The sequence below is a fragment of the Odontesthes bonariensis genome, chromosome 3 (genome assembly GCF_027942865.1).
Source record: "Odontesthes bonariensis isolate fOdoBon6 chromosome 3, fOdoBon6.hap1, whole genome shotgun sequence".
NCBI lineage: Eukaryota > Metazoa > Chordata > Actinopteri > Atheriniformes > Atherinopsidae > Odontesthes > Odontesthes bonariensis.
The window spans coordinates 24830380-24853970 of record NC_134508.1 but is presented as its reverse complement, the minus strand read 5'-3'; the positions used below and the strand labels follow the sequence as shown (position 1 = coordinate 24853970).

At 42.8% G+C, this 23591-nt stretch overlaps 1 protein-coding gene across 1 annotated transcript in view; it reads left to right on the top strand.

The window, feature by feature from the left end:
• Nucleotides 1-22840, top strand: part of ca16b (carbonic anhydrase XVI b) — a 98813-nt gene extending 75973 nt beyond the window's left edge. Inside the window, exons 9-29 of the mRNA XM_075461202.1 lie at nucleotides 2636-2820; nucleotides 5552-5660; nucleotides 5764-5813; nucleotides 5938-6691; nucleotides 7821-7959; nucleotides 10493-10584; nucleotides 11978-12069; nucleotides 12942-13038; nucleotides 13148-13230; nucleotides 13499-13633; nucleotides 13738-13872; nucleotides 14645-14817; nucleotides 14948-15083; nucleotides 15907-16053; nucleotides 16474-16567; nucleotides 16879-16955; nucleotides 17084-17212; nucleotides 17297-17443; nucleotides 17561-17703; nucleotides 18407-18542; nucleotides 20470-22840. Coding sequence (XP_075317317.1) covers nucleotides 2636-2820; nucleotides 5552-5660; nucleotides 5764-5813; nucleotides 5938-6691; nucleotides 7821-7959; nucleotides 10493-10584; nucleotides 11978-12069; nucleotides 12942-13038; nucleotides 13148-13230; nucleotides 13499-13633; nucleotides 13738-13872; nucleotides 14645-14817; nucleotides 14948-15083; nucleotides 15907-16053; nucleotides 16474-16567; nucleotides 16879-16955; nucleotides 17084-17212; nucleotides 17297-17443; nucleotides 17561-17703; nucleotides 18407-18542; nucleotides 20470-20616 — 3200 coding nt within the window. The 3' untranslated portion in view covers nucleotides 20617-22840. The remainder of the gene's footprint in view (nucleotides 1-2635; nucleotides 2821-5551; nucleotides 5661-5763; nucleotides 5814-5937; nucleotides 6692-7820; nucleotides 7960-10492; nucleotides 10585-11977; nucleotides 12070-12941; nucleotides 13039-13147; nucleotides 13231-13498; nucleotides 13634-13737; nucleotides 13873-14644; nucleotides 14818-14947; nucleotides 15084-15906; nucleotides 16054-16473; nucleotides 16568-16878; nucleotides 16956-17083; nucleotides 17213-17296; nucleotides 17444-17560; nucleotides 17704-18406; nucleotides 18543-20469) is intronic.
• The last annotated feature ends 751 nt before the right edge of the window (nucleotides 22841-23591 follow it).

The following is a 23591-nucleotide window of genomic DNA, read 5'->3' as shown; positions in this document are numbered from 1 at the left end:
GACCCATAGATCTCCTTTTTTTTTTTTTTTTTCTGCCTCCACTCCCTCTTGTTCGTTTTATCTTTTTCCTGTCTAGCATTTTGGTTTCTTTGTGTTCAAAGACAAGAGTCGGTCGGTGATTGGACACACTGGCGCGAAAGTGTGGCAGTATTTTCTTCAAGTGTGACATCTGTTGAAGTTGTTTCATGAGCAATATCCATCCCTACAAAGTAAATAATGGCTTTGATTTGAAATATTATCAAAGCCGGGGCCACGCATCGACTGGATGTTCCGTCGCCGCAGCTTTTCTGATTTCGGTCGTCCATTAGAAATGCAGAGCTAACCTTTCAGATGCAAAATAGAGATTGCAGATTAGTTTGTGTCGCGGAGATTTATTGTTTGTCGAATAATAATTTCAAGATCAATAAGGCAGCATTTATTTTGTCATTTGTGTTTGCTGTAGACTGGGTGCCTGTCTGTCAGTGTGTGTGTGTGTGTCTGTGTGAAACCTAGCTCCATCACAGGCTTCGTTTCTCAAGCAGCCCAGATTTAGTGCACCCTCTGTTTGAAAATGAGTTCATTCTGTCAGTGCTGATATTACGTTTATTTTCATTGTGACTTTCATTGTTTATTGTTTTATGTCCATCAGCTGATTGCCTCTAAAATGTCAAAATACTACAAAACGCCAACCACAATTTACCAGAGTCCAAGTTTATGGGATATGATTGCTTCGCTGTCTCAGTTATGGCACAAAAAAGCAATGTGTACAAAGATTTAAAATGGAAGGAAGCTGCAAATCCTGGCATCGGAGCTTTTCGAAACAACGACAGGTTGGTATTTTGTTTGGGGGAAAAAACTGACACAGACAGCGGAGACTGCCGTGGCATCTGCAGCAAGTGGCACACATTATCATAAGATAAGTATTGTAGTTACTGTCTTGGTATTTGTCCCTCAAATGACTTTTCAGAAAAAGTTCAGAAAACGCGAGTTATCGTTCAAATCCGATATATTGTTTTCATTGATTTCTTGTTTTTTCTCCCGCATCATTCCGACGGTTGCTTTAAAAACGTAGCGTGCAGCTTTTAGAGGCGAGACAAAGTGGAGGTGCTTTGTTGACAGCAGTCGATTCATCCCCTTCATGGTAGAAGCTGACAGGAGAAAGATTCGTGCTCTTCTCTGAGTTGTATTGCAGGATGAGATGAAACCTCTATGTGGGATATTTTGGGAGGTTACAGAGTAGGAATCTGTAGCTGAAAGAGAATGCAGTCCCGACCATTTTCATCTTTTTTAACGCCGGAAAAGTATTATTAGCTCGTTATATTCAACGTTTCAGCATTATACCGCTGTTAGACTCCTTATCTGTTGTAGGTTTTGTCCACAGTTGAATAGGTTTTGATGATGGGCCCGAACCTCATCTGCAACAGTTTGAGGAGTCAGAAAATTAATAATCTCCGTAAATCAGTGGAGTTTAAAATTAATATTTTTTCTTATTTATTTATTTTTTTGTCAGGTTTACGCATAAATTGAGCACAAGTTGCCCAGATGTATAGATTTATTTATTTTTATTTTTTTTGCGGGCCGAAAAGCGGCAACGACGTTAGTTTGTAAAATGCAAAAGACTGAGTTGAAAGGTGGTTTCACGACGGTTGTTAATATGCTTGTGCTAATTGTCAGGACAGCATTAATGCAGGCACCAGAGCCACAGTGACACCTTCAGCAGCTATTAAATTATTGTTCTTGAGCTACTGAACTTGACAACGAACATCCGACAGGTTATGATGCATTTCGCACCTGTCACACCTAATCAACACCCTGAGATTCTCTTCCTGTTGTTTTTTTTTCCCCCGTGTTCCTTTGACTGATTCCCTTCCTCCCTGTCTCCTTTTCTTTCTCTCACATGTCATGGTGCATAATTTGCGTCACAGCCTCACTGTGCGAACGGGGAAAATTGTGGTGACAATTTCAATTTGGCAGAAACTCTGAGAGCACATAGTCATTTGACACTCGTTTCTGATTGCTGCTGCCCTGATGTGCTGAGAGGCATGTCCAGATTGTCCCTTAGTCATACTGATGGCGCTCTGTGTAAAATATCCATGCTGCAGCCTGCACTGCCACCTTGAGGCTGACTCGCATATCTTCCTTCATCCTCCTCATTCACACTGCTCAAGCCCACTCAGGGGAATTGGCAAATTAGGTATGGACAGGAAGCTGGTGTATCATCTGCATCATCTATATAGCACGATAGCTGGCTGTTTGATATTCTTCATGGTATCTCTTGCAGTAAAGATGCACAAGTGTCAAGACATGACAATACACAATGACACCTGAGGTTGTGTCTGACTCCAGCCAAGCTTTCAGGATTGTTTGTGTTGTTAAGTTTTCTAAAATATTCTTGCAACTTTGCAGCTTTTTCATTCGGAAATGCCTTTAAATCGAGCTTCAAGTGTCATTGGAAGGGTTTCTAAAGGTTATCATTACATGCACATACACACACACGCACACACAAATAAATAACTATGGTTAGGATCTTCCGCCAGCTATACTCAGTCAGTAAAAGACTGATGTTTTCTATTTCTTTTTATCTTTTGTCAGATTTTTTTTTTTCCCTTTCATGCTGCCTCGTTCTCATACCCCTCTTTTCATTCTGCTCTTTTAGTGTGCAGCAGTGCCCCAGTGAGCATGAAGATCCAACCGCTGAACCAGACGGCATTGATGGTGAGCTGGGAACGCCCTCTGACAATCTACCACCCCCCCATCACCGGTTACATGGTCTCCTACAGCTGGGTGAAGCGTGATGTCGCCGATGAAAAGACCTTCACCAAGACCGGGGACCAGAGGATGGTGAGCGTTATCACGATCCGCTGCTCGTAGCACACCAAAGCGGAGGCTTTTTCAAGTCTTATTCTCCTCCTCTTAAGCTATTTCTCTTACAATGTGTGTTGCTTAAACAGCTGCGATTGGCGTTCAGAGCCTCAGATGTACAGTATCTGTCAGGATAAAAGGTTAGCTGGATCAGTGACAGTATGTAAAGGGGGAGACAGGTTGTGATGAACCCTGCGTGTGGCTGTTGGTTGATATGAGGACCCAGACGCTTCCCTGTCACTCACCTGTCTAAGAATAGAAACACAGGCCCGTCGCAGACATCGGCGTGTCACAACTGATATATGTGTAATGAGCTGACAAATGCACCTGTGGGCTTTTCCCAGATGTATTATTTTCCATTATCCATTGATATTTCTTTTGTTGTTTTCTTTTGGAAGGGTGGAGGTCGGGTTGTTTTGTTCTGTTCTGTTTTTGCATTCATTTAAATGTGAAACAGTTTCTGAAGCAAGTATCGGTATTACAGGGTCAAAAAGCTTATTCAAAATAAAGCGGTGTAAACAAAATATTATTGGCACTTTTATTTCTCCAATGTTAATACTAGGGAGAATTTGAAAAATCCCCTTCTGGTTTCTGACAGCAGAGACGGCGCTTTGAACACAGACTTGCTTTAGCAACAAATGCAGAGCAAATGTAGTCCTTTAGATCTCTGATCCAGTGATCATTTAATTCAGCTTAGCTGCCTTAAACATTGAAATACCACTTCAGTCCTTACAGTATCATTCCAGCAGAATATTCCCCGTGTCTACAGAAATAAATCTTCTCCCTGTAGGAGGTTGCACCTACTGTGATGTTCCTTTTCACACTATATATTCTTCTCCATGGTCGCATATCTTTCTATTTCTGAGAATCCAACACCCAACTGTGCATCTCTTCAAGGCCTGCTGACCCCCAGCTGTCTCGATAGTTTGCATGACTGCCTCTTTAGATAAAAACAGTGTCGGGTCAAAACACGCACCCACCAGTTCAGAAACCTGGGATCAGTTTCCCGGTGACACTACTACCTTCAGCTTGGTCATGCATTTCAAAATACACGGTTGTCATTGTCATGGGTTGGAGGGCTGGTGAGGCATCTCGAATTGTTGCCGCTTTTGTGACTCCCATTCGGTAGGGAACATTGCACAGAGAGGGCAAAATCTATAGGAAAGCACAAGCTAGTTTTTTAGGATAATAAGCTCCTTCACATATATGCAGTGTCTAACACTAAACAGCTATTTTCACATTCAGCTGTCCTCGTTTTTCAAGATGATTGCGTGACGTTCGAATTGGTTTGCAAAACTCACTGCGCTCCAGCGTGCAGCTTGCACACATTTGATGCCTCAATTGCACGTACGCCGTAAGTGAATGAGAAGAAATGCTTTGTTCAGCAGTTACACTTTGAAAATGAACACGATTTGAATATTCATGGGTTCTGGGAGAGAGGAGGGGGAGGAGATGTAATTTTAGGAATTTTAACCAGGTAATTGAACTATTTAGTGGAGGGAGAAAAGATTCTGCACACTTCTTATTATTCCATGCAGCTCGTCTCGTTCTGTATGCCTTAAAACATGCCTGGAGGGCAACTTTAACTTAAAATCTAGTCACAGAAGCTTAGACGTGATGGACAAGTAAGTTAAAATGAATATGCAAAAAAGGCTTTCCTGCTGTCAAGGATTGCCTAACAAATTAAGTTAATGCTACCCTCAGCTAAAGATGGATTAATATTTATTTCCTCTCCGTTAGATTATTGCACCCTCTAAAGTCCACGTCTCACTTGCAGCTTCTCGAGAAACCTGCCACAATGCTTCTGTTTGATGTTAAACATGGAAAACATTTCATTTGCAATCTGCCTTTGCTGGTTATTTGCTGCTTGAGTCAATCTGCAACAACATTTACTGTAGTGACCTTTGAGTTATCCAAACTTTGCAACTTTAGGTGTTCTGGCACAGCTGTCCTACCTCTGCAGTCTGGTCTGAATTCTCTGTCTTTTGTGGCCTTGTCATGAGACACAAGGGGGCAGATCCTGCTCTGTTAGGTTGCCAATACTGTAGGGAAACATGCATAGGCACGAGATACGAAGTTGAACCATTGAAGTTTTTATTTTTATTTTTATTTTTTAAACTCCTGTTTGAACTTTGAATTGTGAGTTAAATGATACAGAAGTCAGGCTCGGGAAATGTTACTTTTTTTTAAACACTGACTGTTTTCCACTTAATGAAAGAATTCATACTCGTGATTTATTTGTTATGAAACACATTTGTTTTAATAAGACCAGCAGTTACATTTCTTTTTAAGTGCTGATTGAAAGAATGCTTACCGTGTCCGTGTGCTGCTGTACCTGTATCGTTGCACTTCTGACATTATTGTCCACTTCTCTTTCCACTGTCAGTCCCTCTTATTTTGCCCACTTTCATTTCCATTTCAATTTTCAGTTTCTATTTCTAGACACTTTATCTGAATTATTCTGGAGAAAAGCTAGCTCTCCAGCAGCTGCAACAGTCGAGGCAATCATCCATCCATTGTGAGGACAATTTTAATATAAGTATAGCCATCTGTGAACACTATTAACTTAGACAGGAAAATTACTATTGACAGAACTGTAGCTTAACGCAATATATTTTCACTTTTAGGCATCAGCATCTGAGCTCTTAAATGGGATTTCACCATACTATGATTATAATTTTTGCAAATGTGTCTCTGTTTTCTCTTGCAGAAAGCAGTCATTACTAATGTGTCCCCTGACCTCCTGTACCTGTTCAGAGTGCAGGCAGTATGTCAGCATGACCTGCGCAGTGATTTTAGCCAAACACTCTTATTCAGAGGTACATAGTCGATCCATCTAAGCGTTGAGTCATTTTGTATCTTGGAATGTTTAGCCTCTGAAGAGTATTTTTCCTTCTTTTTTTTCCCCCTTTTCTTTTCCAGCAAACACGACGAGGATCTTTGAAGGGTCTCGCATTGTGAAGACTGGGATGGTTAGTTGACCAGAAGATGGCAGTGCAAATTATCTTTTGTATTGTAGAAACAATAGCACACCATTCATGCGTTACTGTTGTGTAACCGTTTTTTTTGTTGTTGTTGTCTGCCTGTCCCTTTCAGCCAACAATTTCCCCAGCTTCATCAGCCGACATGGCTCCCATCAGCTCTGGCTCCTCCACTTGGACGTCCTCTGGGATCCACTTCTCCCTCGTCTCCATGGCAACCGGGATGGGACCGTCCTCCAGTGGCAGCCAAGCCACTGTGGCATCAGTGGTGACGAGCACCTTGCTGGCTGGCTTGGGCGTTGGCGGAGGGGTCATCTCTTCTTTGCCTAGTTCAGTTTGGCCCACACAGGCACCTCATGCCACCCAGAAACCAGCACATCCTTCCGCCCCGCCCGCAAAGTCTAGCACTGAGCAGACTGCACCTCAAGGTGCTGAGACAGACAAGCGGGCTGACGAGAAACAGGCTGCACATGAGGGTGAGGAGGAGGAAGAGAAGGGCGAGAAAGAAGGAGAGCAGGAGGAGGAAGAGGATGAGGACACGAAGAAGAAAAAGACCAAGAATCCACCTGATAACGAAGAGAAACGAGCAAACGGCACCGTGGCCGAAGAGCCTTTAAGAACGACCCCCGCATCCACAGCCAAAGAGAAAGGAGAAGGCAAACCTACGATTAAAGGCACCACAGTCCCTGCAAGCTCTGGTGATGAACAGCTGGTGAACATGGAGAAGAATACTACAGAAGGAAATGCAGTGTCCACTCAGGAGCACCGTAATGACAGTGCTGAGATGCAGATCCCCCAGAGCTCTACACTATCCCCAAAGATTAAAAATGATGACGGGATGAGTAACTGGCCTTTCTCTGTCCACACTGGTGAGCTCCTTCTTTCGCACATAGAAGACACATTTCAAATCCATTTCAAAAAGATTATTTTTTTTTTTCTAACTCACAAAGCTTTGATCTCCTGTAGTCAGCTATCTTACGAGGGAAGACTTAACTCCAAAGCAAAATTCTGTAAACACTACCAACCGCTATGGAGCTCAGTTTAGAAGAACAAATAACTTGATATAAGACCCCAACTACACTGGTTACCATCTCAGTCAAAGACAAAGCTTCAGGCTCCTGTGTCACTACAACACAGAGGCCTGAAGGAATAAGATGGCTGTCTGCCAGAGGGGTTTTGCCTCAAGGAATTCCTTTAAGTATATTTCAAAAGAGTTTGCTTCAGGAAGAGCTTTTTTTTTTTTTTTTTTTTTTTTTTTTTTTTTTTTTTTCTCTCTCTCATCAGAGCATTAGGGATGGCAAGTTCCACAAATGAATGCAAAGTTCAGAGAGAACAAATTGTGGTGTCCTTTTTAATTTGAGAGAGTTAAATGTAAACCTCCAGAAAGCACTTCATTTGAAAACAACTGAATTGTCTTTTTTATTGGTTGACTTTTGGCGACAGTTCCTTTCTTTTCATTATCTGTGTGTTACGATCTCACGAGCTAGCAGAAGCACTGAAGTGACCACTTTCTGACAAAGACTTGGATCATTCAACGAAGCGGGTCCGCAAGATCTTTCTCGTCATGATTGTACAGCTCCGCAAAGAGTGAAAGAACATGTTTGCTTTCCACCGGTTACTCCAGAACCAGTCCCCTGTGGACCACCATTCCACTCTGTTCTGCAGAGGCAACGTCACTGTGTCTTGGGCTTAGCAGCACCCGCCACAGTGGCAACTGGTGTAAGCTATAAAGATGTGTTCATTTAATGTATGCCATAAATGATGATGGGTTCAGCTCCACCATTCCCCAGTGCTTTAACAGCTCTCGCGCATACAGCTGTGGCCGTACAAGACGGCGGTATCCTACACCAGTTTTCATCGAGACTTCTATTTTATCTACAAAGGACGTCAATCCTCAGAATACTTTGCAAACGCTTTATTTGTGCAGTTTCTTGCTCAATTTGGATGAACTGGTGTGAGTTAGATGTGTTTAACATGTTTTTTCGTATCACCCCGTAGACCGAACCCCCTTGTCCAACATGACGCGGAGCCCTCACCCAGGCATGGGCCGGATGGTGTGGATTGTCCCCTTGGTGGTGGTGTCTGCTCTCACTCTGCTGTGCCTCATCATGCTACTGATTGTGATGGTCTACTGGAGGTGAGAAAGAGTTCAATAAAGCCGCATAAGCACATTACAGAGGCATCGTTATACTGCTGGAAATTTAATTGAACAAGAGCTTTTACATGCACAGTACTCATCTTGGGCGTCAGTGATGCTTTCACTGAGCCGCCCGCCCCTCCCCCACACTGGCCTCACCCTAATATCTTTTCATACTTTGCGTAGTGTCACACCCTCGTGCATTGTTGGATGCGCCAGTCTGCCTAACATGGTTTGCCTTTTTGAACGCACTTGCCTCAGTCTCAGCCAAGCTGCTCATCGCTTTCACTTTGTATCCCAGGCCCATCACCCACTTGGGTCAGGGGGAAGAGACCTAAAGGCTCTGCAGTTCCCGCACAGGTCCCAGCTGTGTCTTCATCTGCTGGACTAATTTCCAGTCACGCCATTGGAGCCCCAGTAATTACACAGGCCAGGCCACTAGCACATGTCGGATGGTAGTTAATGAGAAACAAATAGCACTACGGACCACTTCCTCAGTTGGTGCCAGGCTTGTTTACTGCTGCTGCTTGTGTGGGGTTTTATTTGTTCCTGGTCTCAGACTTTTTTCTTTTGATTGGACTGCTCTGTAAAATCACTTCAGGAAATGTTTATAGCACCTCACTGTAGCAGATAATAAAGTTGTGATATAAATAAAATCCTGGCTATCAGCTCCATAGAGGTGTAAAAAACAGACAGCTGGAAGTAAGATGACTGTAGCGGATTCAGTTGGTGGGCAAAATACTGAGAGTCGTGGTATTCGAGTAGAAACGCAGGGGCAGCTTTGAGATTACAACAGCTGTTGTTGTGACAACTCCGACAGTTCACAGACAATGCCTACTTCCCCTGGGGAAAAGGCCATGATGAAAGATGATATTCACACTCTCTTATCCTTCATCCTCTGTGTAGCCTCTTGGTGACAAAGCAGCTATTGAAGCCAGTGAGTGTCCCTAGTTGCAAAGGCTTTGCTCATTATCAACATAAAACCACAATCCATTTCATTTCAAAATGTTTATCTGAAAACAAGTAGCCAGTGGGCTCTTTTGACATTTAGCAGACTTTTACTTCTTCTTTCTGTTTGCTCGTGGTGCCTGTTCGGTCAGTCTCCGGTTATGAGCCTATCCGGAATGGAATTAATTGCATTAGTTAGGGTACACATCTGGAAGCTTCTGGGGCTGGAGGTGTTTGTTGAAAAGCCAGACAGATGTCAAAATGAGAGCAAATCCCATCTCTTGTCAGCGCCTCTCTGCTGCTGATGCCCATGTCGAATGGAAGGCCTCTGCTCCATCCCCGTGTCTGCTCCCGCAAAGCTATTCATTCTTCAGCGGCTGTCGGCAAGGAGATGTTGACAGTGCTGCTTAGGTAGCTGGACCACATCTGCACTCCAAGGGAGCCATTAGATTTGGTGACTGTGACGCAAACCAGGAGGGGGACTCTCCTCCCCCATTTGTTTTTCCAACACCCCCTCTTGCTCTCTCTCTCTCTTCCTCTCTCCCTCTCTCTGTGTGTTTCTCCCCCTCCATCTCCTAAATGCAAGGCCACCTTTTTGTTTTTGTTTGATCTCTCTTTAAGAATGACAAGCATCTGCTCCCTCCTCTGCAGCAAATACAGGTAGGATTAAACTATGATACGATAGCACTTGAAATGTGTGGGTGTTGGTCATTTATTAGTAAACGTCTTATCTGGGATAGGATGGTTAATATGCAAGATGTGCAGGACCTAAGAGATTCCTCTCTTGCCCTCTTCTGTCATGCTAGAATTGTAGATTTTTATTTTTTTGTCACCGATAGCATAGAGGGATTTCTTAAATATGGAATGCATTAACCCCCAAAAATGCACAGCTGCCCTTTTTACAGCGCTGAAATACCTCCCCACCTAAATAATTTAAACATTCTCAAAAGATTGTGGTTGCTTGCACTTTTCAATATGTAAACTTTTGACCTTGAATTGTGTAACATTGGTAAGATATTATTCCTATTATATAGGAGTTGCAATGTTGGCTTTTGAAGCGACGTTGACTATCCAGTGAAAAGTGTTGGATTCCAAAATTGCGAACAACCAACCGTAAGAACAGCAGCTGCTGGCAACATTGAATGAGTATTTTCTTCAGAGATGCACCTTAAAGTTGATTTTGTTATCCTTGATTTTGTGTCTTGCGAGGCGTCCTAAAAGTGGCCACGAGGAGGGAAGTTGTGTTTGGATTGGTTGTGTTCGGTTGGCGTGAAAAAGCTAGAACTTGGCACCGCGCTGATGTGAGCTACTGAGCGTTCTTTACCTGTTCCCAGAAGCCAGCTCAGACTGCGTTTCCAGGAGCCTCTCGCTCTCTATCCGTGTGCAATCAGCTGCGTCCCAGTTACTCTAGGGTTTTCATTAGCAGTTTTCAGCTGTTGTCATCCTACTCAACATTTAACATGCCGATGTTGACAGTCCACATCTGAGAACAACTTCCAAATACACTTTACTGCATCACTTGTGCTGCTAGGGTGTGGATTAACTGTGCTGCGATCACTATTCTTATCTCTTTGTGTCCCTGTAGGAGATTTTTCCAAACGGCTCATTTCTATGTGGAGGAAAGCAGCTCTCCACGGGTGGTGGCCAATGAGAATATCCCAATCATCCCCATTCCAGGTGAGATGCACTAATGTTTCCTGTGCTACGTTGGAGAATTCAGTATGTTTGGGATGACACTAATGTACAATCATGACAAGGGAATCTATTTCACCAGTTTTAAAAGTGTGAAAAAAGTCTGGCTACTGCGATATCATATTCTGATATCGTATTGATATCATATTTGGATATTTTGAATTTCCCCATTGGGGGATGAATAAAGTATTTTTCTATTCTATTTTCTATCAGTTTTGATAGTTGGTGTAAGGTCATTCTTAAAATGGTGAAATATGAAAATATATCCCCATTGGTGAAATACTCGATGTGTAAATAAAGGGTGATCTGTTTGACTTGCAAATATAGCTTCGACACAGTTGAAACCGTTTTGTTTCTTTTAATGTCGCTTCTAATGTTTGCATTGTCTTATTGAACCTGACACGTGTCTTTGAACTGGAGTGTTGACTTACTTGTAGAGATCCGGGTCTATTGATAAAAGCACACCTCTATGCTCCCTCGTTAACTGTTTTCCGATGGTTTCTTAAATTACCTCGACATCTCGGTCTGCACAGTTTCTGTTCATTTGCATGTGAAGTGACTCCTTGAACAGAAGTTGTTGGCTTTTCTTTGCCCTTAATATCCCAGGCTGCGCTGCAGTGGCAGCTTGTCGATATCAGACTTTACCTTCACAGTCTCTTAAAGCTCATTTTAAGGCAGTGATAGCCTAGTTGGAGTGCAGCTGAGGCTAGAGTTTACTCGGCATTCATCCTACTCTTTTTGACCTTTTATTTATTTGTTCCTTTCTTTCTTTGTAGAGCTGTGGCTTTAATGTGCTCACAATTGGCATGTCGTTGTGTGTGTCTGCGCATATTTAAGTGCATGATATAGTGTCATGGGAATTTCAGGCATGCAAGTGAATATAGCTGTGAACATTTCTACATCCTTGTGGAAAAGAAACAAAAATCAGCCTAATAAGCCGTAGTCCATTAGAATGTCTAGCTACTGAAACCCCCTTTGATAAATGACCTGATTAATAAATGAGAACTCACCTTTTTGCTGTAACCACTGAAGCAAGTAAGGGCCTCACAGGCCTCAGCTGCAAGGCTCCGTTAGTTAAGACTTTGGCCAGGATCAGCAGCGATGACAGCTGAGTCCCCTGCATTGTTGTCTCTGTGCGAAGCAGACCAGCCATATCAACGACCCTTCATGTGTGATTTGGGGCTGATTTGGCTCAGATGAAACAGATGCTCCCTGCCATAAAAGCTCACAATACCAGATATAGCTATTTTTGAGGTTAAGCTGCAACAAAAATGTTTTTTTTTGTTTGTTTTTTTTCCTGGCCGAGATGTATGGGGACCTAATGCACAGTAATGGGCGTATTGCTAACCTCTATCACTGCTCTGTATTTCTCCTGCAGATGACATGGAGGCCATCCCTGTCAAACACTTTGTTAAACACATCATGGAGCTCTACAAAAACAACATGCAAGGTTTCGCCGAGGAGTTTGAGGTACACTTTCGCGCCGCTCTTATTTTCTATTAGTTCTCCAAACATTGTTTTCAGGCTTTATTTCATAGATAGCTGTGTTTTGCCTAATGATTCAATGTGCAGTTTTCCGACAACAAAAACAAAGCAAACCACGCGTAAGAGTACATTTGCCTTCTCTCAGACTGGTAGGCTGCCGAGTGCGGATAGTGTTTGTCAGTTTTGCACATTGTTCAGATGCAGGCAAATGTGCTTTAATCGGAGCAACACTCAGACGCTATTTTATGCGTTTGTATGTAGATTTGCTCATTTTGACCAGATGGTCAAGAGAAAGATGGAGAGAGAGATCAGATAGTCAAAGGTTAATTGGAGAAGGTCTCTCTGCTGGTTGACTGGATGGGAACCCTTTTTATCCGTGTAACTAGGTTATGCAAGGAAGCAAAAGCTTCACCCCTCGAGTATTCCGTCTAATTGGGGTCATTTGATGCGAGGCTAGTGTGCACGATTTCCAAACGCACCAGGATGAAACTGTGCTGGAAGTGACTGCATTTTTTGGGTGGGTGAATGTGCTGTGGTGTAGTGAAGAGGAAAAGAAGGAGGCTGTTCTGCTGGAGGCTTTAGCTCAAGCCCCAGTGGCAGTAAGCATCTGCTCCGCTGAAGCGTCCTTGACCGGGACTCTGAGCCCCTGCTAGAGGTGCAGCTCATCCCGAGCTGTGAGCTCTCCTATGCACAGGGGACAGTGTCCCCTTTGGAAGCAAACAGTATCACAAAAATTGCTGATGTTAGACTAAGACCACAGCTCCCGTGTAAGCAAATCCAGGCGTGCTAAATCCATTAGCTCCTCTCTCCTTGTTTGATAAAATCCGTTTTTGTCTGTTTTCTCTCTCTCTCTCCAGGAGGTCCAACGCTCCACAGTCGACCTGAAAATCACCGCAGAACATTCCAATCATCCAGACAACAAGCACAAAAACAGATACATCAACATCGTGGCCTGTAAGTCAGCTGTAAAATCTGATTAGGACGTCTACCAAATGGACAATGTTTTTAGATAAGGTTTTCATCCTTTTCATATTTAACGTAAATATGTCAATGCTTTCCCTAGATGACCACAGCAGGGTGAAATTACGAGCTTTGGCGGGGAAAGATGCCAAACATTCGGATTACATCAATGCCAACTATGTGGATGTAGGTTTTTCCATTTTACTCATGGCTCTCCTTTCATTAATGCAGCCATCAGTGCTGAATGCTGACAGCTTTGTTTACAATATCCAATAAGTTATCAAATCACCAAATCGAGAGACATTAAGAAAATAATTAGGTTTTGTATGAAATATTTACAATAAGTACTTATACAGTGTATATACAGTGATGATTGTGACTGAATAGATGAAATGAAATGCATCCTGCTCGTGTTGTTATCCTCTTTTAATACTCTTCTGTCTTCTTGTGTCAGGGCTACAACCGACCCAGAGCTTACATAGCTGCTCAGGGTCCTCTCAAGTCTACGTTCGAGGACTTTTGGAGGATGGTGTGGGAGCAGAATACTGGGATCATTGTCATGATAACAAACCTTGTGGAAAAAGGGAGGGTAGGTGCACCTCCATCAGTCACAAACCGAGAATGGGAAACAAAGAGAGCTGTGCCTCAGGCATGCTGTAACGCCCGTTTCTTTGCGCCCGTTGTGTCTTTCAGAGAAAATGTGACCAATATTGGCCGACAGAAAACAGCGAGCAGTATGGAAACATTGTGGTGACGCTGAAAAGCACCAAAGTGCACGCCTGCTACACCCTGCGCCATTTTCTTATAAGGAACACTAAAGTGAAAAAGGTAAATCGGAGTCAGACTCGGACTATAAAGATCTTTGTTCTTAAGGACTTGGCTTGTAAAGGCAAAAGAAAAAGCAAACATCTGGGATGACATGATAGAAAGAACCGTCTTACTTTGGTACTCAGAGAAGTGTTTGAGACCGGGGCAGTATTTATGTAGTTTTAGGATGAGTGGGGACTATTTGTAAAGAACTTAACCTGCCGTCCTGAAAATAAACAGACAAATATGTAAAGTGAGGAGTAGAAATAGTGATAAATTAATTTAGTTTTAGTTTAGTTTTTTTTTTTTCCTTATGAAAAATTAAATGCCCTCACAATGGAGTGATTCCACGCTTTTATACACATTACAAAATCTGGACCTCCTCTAAGATTTTTCATGATTATTTCCACAGACAGTTGCAAACATTTCAGAAATGTAAATATACGGGAAAATGACGGCTTGCTTCTTACTTTTTAAAAAGGAAGAATAGTGAATATTTAAAAAAATGTATTTGTATGTTTGTAGTGTTTGGAGATCATTTTCACAGCTTTATGCTTACAGTTGTTAATGAATCCCATTAACGAACATGTTTTACCTACATTTTTGCTTCCCACATTAATTTAAGCTTGCGATGAATTTCAAGAACTGAATATTTCCATTCGGCTAATGAGGGCTAAAGAAATAAAATGTTGCAGTGATTTGTATATCGTCTGGTCCTTTGGCTGCATGTTGGGAGAGTGAAGGGAGAGCATTGTCTTTTCAGCAGAATCATTTCTCTGTTCTCATGCTTCAGGGTCAGAAGGGGAATCCGAAAGGGAAGCTGAATGAGCGCACTGTGGTCCAGTATCACTACACCCAGTGGCCTGACATGGGAGTCCCAGAGTACACTCTTCCTGTTCTCACCTTCATCAACCGCTCCTCAGCGGCTCGCACTGCAGACATGGGTCCAGTCTTGGTACACTGCAGGTACATCATTACCACTGAGCCCCACGGCTAGATAATTGTTGCTGATGAGTGTTAAGGCTCATATGTGCTGACTTAGTTAAAAGCTCCTTCTGTGAATCTGCTCATATTAATTGTGTGCTCCGCTCTTCAGTGCAGGGGTTGGACGCACGGGAACGTACATCGTCATCGACAGCATGCTGCAACAGATCAAGGACAAAAGCACAGTCAGCGTCCTGGATTTTCTCAAACATATACGCACACAACGCAACTACCTAGTCCAGACTGAGGTAAGACGCCCAAAATAATCAGGTTCTCTGGGAAACTGGATTCTACCTGTAAAGGTCATCTGTGATTTAAGATGGTAACGCAGTTATGAAATCTATTCACTTTGATACTCTGAGCTGGGATAAAGGTCACAGTCGCTGCAGTTTCAGTGCAGCACAGAGTGCGAAACCGCGACGCGCTCACAATAATACAGATGACCGTATCGCATCAGAGTTGTTCTCAGGCCACACCCTTTAGTCATTACCTCACGAACATTTAAAAGGCCATGTCAAATGGGTTGTGAAGTCCTATTTACATGCATTTACATAATTCCTGTAGAAACCAGAAGCCAACCCCTTCCCGAAAACACGCAGTCTGCTCTGATTGGTTTGGCTCCGCTGGCCTGAGCAGGCACCACCCAGCACAGTCTGCATAAGTCTAGTAAAATTTGAATTTGAGAAAGTGTTTTTAATAGAGTGGAAAATCTGTAGACATCTCTTTGAGTGCAGGGTAACTCCAAGGAAATGACCAACGTGCATAAAATAAAACCACGTTTTGTCATCCTTAGGACGGACACTTACGAATCATTTAGTAACCCAGAAGCGATGTTATTTAACTTTTTTGCTTTTAGCCCTCTGCATGTTGAAGGCAAACGTTTTGCTGAAATTGAAATGATGCAAAATTATTCACCGGTACATGAAGATTTGTATGGAAAATATATAACAAGACCTATTTCATTTCATCCTACAGTTTCCTTTTGAGTTCTCTGTAGTTATGAGTGTAAATAATTCAATAATCTCTTTAACGGAGAAATCTGAACATGTTATACCGCCTGCTCTCTGACAGGAGCAGTACGTTTTTATCCACGATGCTCTGATGGAGGCCATCCTCAGCAAAGAGACAGAGGTGCCGGCCTGGCAGCTGCACAGCTATGTCAACAGCATCCTGACGCCCAACTCCTCCGGCCGCACTCTGCTGGAGAAGCAGTTCAGGGTGAGTCCGGCTGATCCAGTCGGGACGAGCCTGCAGTGACATCATCAGCTAGATTTGAGGTGGTCGCTGGATCAGTGGCTTGTTAGCAACATGCACAGTGACTTTCCACTTCCAGACATGAAGAGATGGAAAGTGTCTTTGATGTTGGCTTTAATAAAATCGTGTCTGTCACCCCTGCTGCGTTATGCAAAGTTTGATGAATGTTTCATCAAGCTGCTGCTCTTTCAACACCAGGAGACAAATAAATAATTGCTCACATAATGTCACTTCTTTCTGAGCTTCTCACGCTTATTATTAATTTGAATGACGTGCTGTTAATTTCAGGTTGCTAAACAAGGTTATATCTTATTCATCGAGTCTGATTTGAATTTGCAGCGACTCCCAGGATTAAAATCGTATTTTTGTCTTCTCTCTTTCCAGCTGCTGACTCAGTGCAACACGCGCTTTGTGGAGTGCTTCAGTGCCTACAAAGACTGCAACAAGGAGAAGAACCGCAATTCCTCAGTGGTGCCATGTGAGTATTTACAGCAACACCCTTACACCGGACCTGAGTCTGATCAAACAACGAATCGCAACACTCCTGAATGTCGAATTTTCAGTCTGTAAATTATTAAGACGATTCGTACGCCAAAATTAGAATCCATTTCCATAATCCTATAAGTTAATCTTTACATGCATTCTCGGCACATTGACAGGAGGAAAGGAGGTGCTTGTTGCTATAGCAACAGCCAGGACTAGTAATGAATGTGAGCATTATCAGCCAGTGTGATATAAAGAGGCCTGGGTTGTGATTTAAAGCGTGTTTTTCTATCTCTGCCTCAACAGCGGAGCGAGCGAGGGTTGGACTCACCACTCTGCCTGGCATGAAAGGAACAGATTACATTAACGCATCCTACATAATGGTACAGTGTTGATAATTAATGACTAGTGTGTCTTAACGCTTGCGCGTTGTGCTTCTGAGAACGATTGTGGAGAAAATGAGACGCGGTCATCCTCTGAGAATGCTAACGGCTCACCTCTGTCACCTCAGGGCTATTACAGGAGTAATGAGTTCATCGTGACCCAGCATCCTTTGCCACACACCACCACAGACTTCTGGAGGATGATTTGGGACCACAATGCTCAGATCATTGTCATGTTGCCTGACAACCAGGGTCTGGTAAGCAGCACTGAAAATGACAACCATTTAAACATGTAGAGGGGAAAAAAAGCAACATCAAACCACGTCGCTGTTTCCCTGCAGGCAGAGGATGAATTTGTTTACTGGCCAAGTCGGGAAGAGGCCATGAATTGCATCGCCTTCACCGTCACTCTCATCAGTAAGGACAGACTGTGCCTCTCCAACGAGGAGCAGATCATCATCCATGACTTTATCTTAGAGGCCACACAGGTATCCTATAACTCATTAATATCTTTTATCAGTGCGACATGTAAAGAGTTCTTGAATATTTTTTTAATTCTGAATTGTCATGGGTGCACTCCTCCCCCCCCCACCTGTGTGTCAAAGGATGACTACGTTTTAGAAGTGAGACACTTTCAATGCCCGAAATGGCCCAACCCAGACGCTCCTCTCAGCAGCACTTTTGAGCTCATCAGTGTCATTAAGGAGGAAGCCATGACTCGAGATGGCCCCACCATTGTGCACGATGAGTAAGTCTGTGTTTGCCTCTAATTTCTCTCTGTACAGTGAGAGTACTTTTCTTTCGGCTTGACTTTAGCCAGGGTAATAAATTATGTGTATGATTTCATCACATGCTGTTAGTCTTGTGTGCCGCGGATTTAAAAGGCTTAGAAGTGATAAAGATCTCTCCTGGTTTTTAATTACCTTCTGTTGGTTGTCTTGTTTGCACCAGCAGGATGGAAAAGAAGCCACTAAATGTTGAGTGCTTTGCATGGTCTGGGGTTTCAAAGTCCTTAATTGTATGCCAGCGCCGAGAACCTGCAGGCCACCACCAGAATAAACAAAAAGGCTGCGAGTCTTTTTGTAACTAGGCAACCGCAGCAGCTTCCACACTCCCAGCTGATGTGTCTCCTGCATGCATCAGTGTCTGCAGCACCGCGGCTGCCATTAGTGTGAACATCAGCAGTGAGAATAGCCTTCATCGCCCAGGCTCCCCTCAATCAATCACAATTTCCTCAGAATTGATTAAAAAAAAAAGATATATTTTTTCTTACGCATTTATGCTCTATTCTGACAAGATGGGATTCAGGCACTAAAACATCGGCCAAGAAAATAGATAGACTCCTCTATTTTAATCTGAAGTAAGGAGGACTCTTGTGTTGCAGTCTTGCTGGAGAACACCAGACATGGAGGACGGTCATTTCGAGCTTATTTTTGAATGTGTCCTCGCAGGTACGGCGGAGTGTCAGCGGGGATGCTCTGTGCCCTGACCACGCTGTCCCAGCAGCTGGAGAACGAGGGGCTCGTGGACATCTATCAAGTGGCCAAGATGATCAATCTCATGAGGCCGGGAGTCTTCACTGATATAGTAAGTTTGCTGTGACGTAAAGACAAACACTGCGGCCACTCTGTCATCGCAGTTTATATCTGCTCTCATTCGTATGTTAAACATCATTTTCATTTCCAGACATTCGTCTGGGCAACTTTAAAGTCAAAGTCCTTTGTTTTGGATATTTTCCATCTTGGTCAGCTGCACCCGAGTGGCGAGAAAACAAGTTCATTGTGCCTCCAGCGACAGCCTCGGGTCCAACCAGACTTCCGAGCTACAATGGCCTTTAAATGGTTTTGTTTGTCCCTTCTGTGCTGCTGTAGTGACATGACAGATTCTTAATTTGCAATTCTGACCTGAAGAGTTCACCCTTATTTTTACACATTTGAAAGTTACGGCGGCCTTTTGACCGAGTTTACTAAATGGTTAAAAAAACAACACAAGCTTACACACATCAAGCCCAGTTTAATCTCGTAGATATGGACTAAAATCACCGTCTCTCTGAAGTCACTTTTTTTTTTAATCCACTCAGTGGATCCTAGCCCAGTTTTCTGTGTTTTTTTTTAGTTTTCTTCATTTTTCCCCTGACATCGGGGGGGGGCTTCAGTGATCGAATGCTTTACTCTGCTCACTGGCCATTTAATTAGATTTGTCTGCCAATTGATGCTACGCAAGCCATAACTCTTAAAACGGTGAATTTATTTAAACCTTCTATCTGAAGGTTAAATGTGTACAAGGCAGATGCAGTATTGTTTTCAGACGCGACACCAGTATGTTTTGCCGGGGTTTAACGGCGCTACGACACACGTGCCCGCAACGTTATGCTATGATAACCGAGGTGTTCTAGTTGGACTCAAAAAATCTGTTTTCTTAAATGATTAACCATCATTTTTAAGGGAATGAGTGATTGAAATGATCAAAATAAATGGGAAAACTGGGTCAGGGCCCGACTTCCAACTGATTGATGAATAAATCAGTCTCAAAAATATACTGAAACATCAATCTGTACTCGGTGATTAATTGTGGTAACTAAAATTACTGAATTAATAGCTTGTGAAGGTTGAAGGATGTTGGGGGGGCTTGGAATTGTAGAGGTTGGCGGTAGACCAGGACAAGAGAAGATATTCATAGCCAGTTTAATAGCTTGTCTGTGTTATCTTTGTCGTTTAACAGCGCTGGGTTATAAAAAGAGCATGCTTGGTTTGAATGCAAGCCTATGTAAAGCACAATTAATGTCGAATTAACCCTGTAAGACCTCGGCCATTCATAATGGAAGGTCTTCTAACACTTGAGTATTTCATTAAAACCTAAAGCTGTCAGCAGCTTTACATTTACTGTAACGTTCTGCATCAGCATTAACAAACTCGGTGAGAACAAATCAATCCACGTGCCGTACATCGATCCAAATGAAGCATTCATACGGTAAGCCGTGCACGGCGTCTCTACACAACTGCCCGTTTTGCCACGGATGCGGACGCATTTTTTATAGTTCATGCTGCGTCGCTCCGTTGCATTGTGAGGTCACCTTGCGGCCTCTGTGTGTGGCACGCGTGTGCAGGAAGTGAAATGGGGGCAGATGTTCTTTGTCACAGTCGCTTGAATGAGCCCGTCCTGGCAGACCATGCAGTGATCAGAGCTGGAGACCTGCTCAGAGGTCCCAGAGGAAAAAGCTGAGCCGATCCTCTCTCCGGCGATTAGTGAAGAAGAGAGCAAACTCTCCCTTTCCTTTTCTCCCCGTGAGGAAAGCAAGCAAAAATTTGAGTTTCTGGGAGGGGGGGGCGTTCAGTTTGCTGACTGAATGGCAGCTTAACCTCGGCGAGTCCAATTAAATTCCCTTTAAAATAGTTTGTTCGGCTGTACATTTGTTCATTGAGTTTTCTCGCCCAGGTGCAAGACATGACGATACACACGTAGGTTCCGTTTGGTGTTGCTAACCTGTTGTGTATGTTTTTGTTTGCGTACACAGGAGCAGTACCAGTACCTTTACAAAGCCATGCTCAGCCTGGTCGGTAACAGAGAGTGCAACCTGAGCCCCATGCACATGGACACTAATGGGGTGGTGGTGATTGGAGACGAGTCGGACCCTGCAGAGAGCATGGAGTCGCTCGTCTGAGGACTTTCTCGCAGGCACTTAATTTGTAAAAATCCAAGAACTTTTCTGAGGCCTTTTTTGCCAGACTATTGATTAAACGAATAACCTTATTACTTTTTATACTGATAAAGGTTTTTTGATATTTATGTTTTTGTCCTTTATTTTTATTTCTTCTTTTCTTTATTTTTGTCTTAAATGTTCTCCTGCTGAGCATTTGCACCTGTTTAAGTTGACGTGAGGAAAAAAGCAGCTCTGTCCAGTTTGCACTATACTATCAGTGTTACTGCCTAAAACCCAGCGAGTGAAACTTTGGAAAACGGTGGAATTCCGTGCCATCGCAACAGAAACTGGGGTCTTTGGACCACATCGAGACAAACCTGGAAGCATGAATAACCCCCCCCCCCCCCCCCGGATGAGTCGAGGCGACCCACCTCCAATAACTTCTCAAAACAGAACACTCCATCACATGGTTACATAGCCCAGCATGTATTTTGTCACCTCGTCACTTCAGTCATACCGTTTTGAGGCTCCGCTCCACACGGATGAAGCTTTTTATCACACACGAAGAGACTCATAGCTGCCTATACATTTATGTCCCAGTATCTCACTGCTGTCCTGTAAAATGTACTTATGGCTTATTTTTGTTAAAGTGTGTTGCAACATCTAATGTGAACATTTATTGCTTTTTACAGGGATTTATATTGTTATATTGTTTTGTAATATATATACATATATATATATATATATACTTACATATATTCTATCCTTAATAGCCGGTTGTTATGTTTTATCTTTTTTTTTATTATTATTATTTTTATTTTTTTTTCATTATTATTCTTTTCTGTACTTTTGCTAAATTGTCCACTGGCCTTGGCGTGGATTCATATGTTTCGGAGATTCCGTTGCTTCTCCTGTAAAGCCTGCATATCCCCGGTCATGTTTTCTTTTTCTCTTCCCCCCCCCCGAACCTCTGCAGTAAAAGCTCAGCTGTTATGACACGTGTATCTGTACCGACACGATGCAGTGCCTACGGAAAAAAAAGCGTTCACTCCACACAGTTTTTCATGTTTTATTTGACAGCTTTTTTTTTTTTTTTTTGGTCACAGTCGATGTGATTCGCATTTTGCTTCAACACTGATCAACGCAGGAAATAAAGCTCACGGTCGAGGTGAAAATGAATGTCGGAGGATTCGGCGAGATTAGTTCCCGAAAGCAAGCGTTTCCTTTGTTTTTGTACTCGGCAGACGAAATCTTTCCTCTGGGAAGTGTTGCTCAGCCGCCCTGAGCGAGCGAGCGAGCGGTGACTCTCGACTGGACCGGGTCTAGACTCTGACCTCCCCCTTAGTTTTGGACATTGTTGTTTTTTCATTTAAAGACATTCCTTCAGAATATTCCTATTGCTGCAGCTCATGCGAAGTTTCCCACAGGATTTCTTTACATTTCACTGTTTTAGTAGATTTTTACAGTGGAGGAGCATCCTCTCCGGCCCTCCTGGTGAAGATGCTATTCAGTGCCTTGGAAATGTTCTTTACTCTCATCCCCAGTTGGTACTTTTTCGTTAACCCGTCACCTTTTTTGGATTATTCATCTGTCCTCATATGACAATTTTCCAGGAAATGAGCTGTTGGATTTGAGTATACGTAACATCATCGCACTTATTATTCGAGCAGTGATGATTGCGCTCTGAGGAAGAGGGATGATTATCTGTGCAGTTATTCAAGTGTTTTATTTGCCGTGATAGAATTCTTTGTTTTTCTCACCTTGACATATAAACCTCTGCTGATCAGTGTCTAGAGAGAAGAAGAAGAAGAAGAAAACAAAAGAAAAAGAAATCTGTAAATAAATAAAACATGAAAAAATCGGAATGAGGTGAAAACTTTCTGTAGACACTGAAGTTTCTTTTTGGTGGGTTGATGCTTTATTTGTAACCAAAGATGTGGTTCCAGTTTGAAACATGTAAGTGGTTTTGTCCTGAGATCTATTTAATCAACAAGAATTTAAAAATCAAAATTTGTTAAAGCGTGCAGTACAGATTTCCAGTGTCAAAGGTATGAATTTAACCAGAGTTAAGCATGTTTCTGTTTGAGCCTCAGGAACTCAACCTCCAGTTAATCTGACTTTGTGATGCTTTCCTCACACTAGAAAGTAAGGTTTCAAATTCAGACTGTAAATTGTATTTTATTTGGGCCGATATTCCGTCTCTGCGTTATTTTGTGGCTATAATTATAATCCCTTTTGAACCTTGGACATTGTTCTTTCTTGATTTATTTCTATTTATTCACCTTTCAGAGGATGTCATTCTGCCTAACCAAAGCTTCCTCGTCTGAAGCTCTCTGCTGCTGCAGCTGCTGTTGATGTTTTTGTTTTGTGTTCTCCTTCCCTTTCAAACTGAGAGCAGCACTTATGATGCTGTGTGCCAATTCTGTAACCTTTCTCATCACATGCTTGTGTATTTCCATGCAAAGATTTGGTTTGTGCTGTTGCTCTGTAATAGATCTCACTTTTGAGGGAAAAAATGTATTCTATAAATCTCCACAGCAAAATCCCAGTAATCGTAGCTGCTCCTCTGAGGTCCCTGCTCGGCTTTACACCAGATTTTCCTGACATTTGCTCAGTGTTTCATGGGGCCAGTGTGTTGGCTCATTTTAGCCAGGTCAATGGTTAAATCTAATTTGTAACTTAAAATGGAAAAGTAATCTTTGTCAGTCCTATCACGTTTATATCACAGAAGTACACTCCACTGTTCCTCTTTCTGTTCCCTGGTTCATTGTTATTTAATAGGTAGAATGTACTGGTATATCATAATTAAAGTGTGCTGTTGGGTGCTCTTCATCCTTGTATCAGATGAAACCACTGATGGATGAGTTGACTTTCAAAGAGGAACCTGCGCATTTTGTCGCCCCCTGCTGTCAGTTTGCCGTCAAACAACAGTTGTCGATGGGGGTTCTGAGAGTTCTTTTTTATCCAAGTAAACGTGGCATTAATACACTGACTGT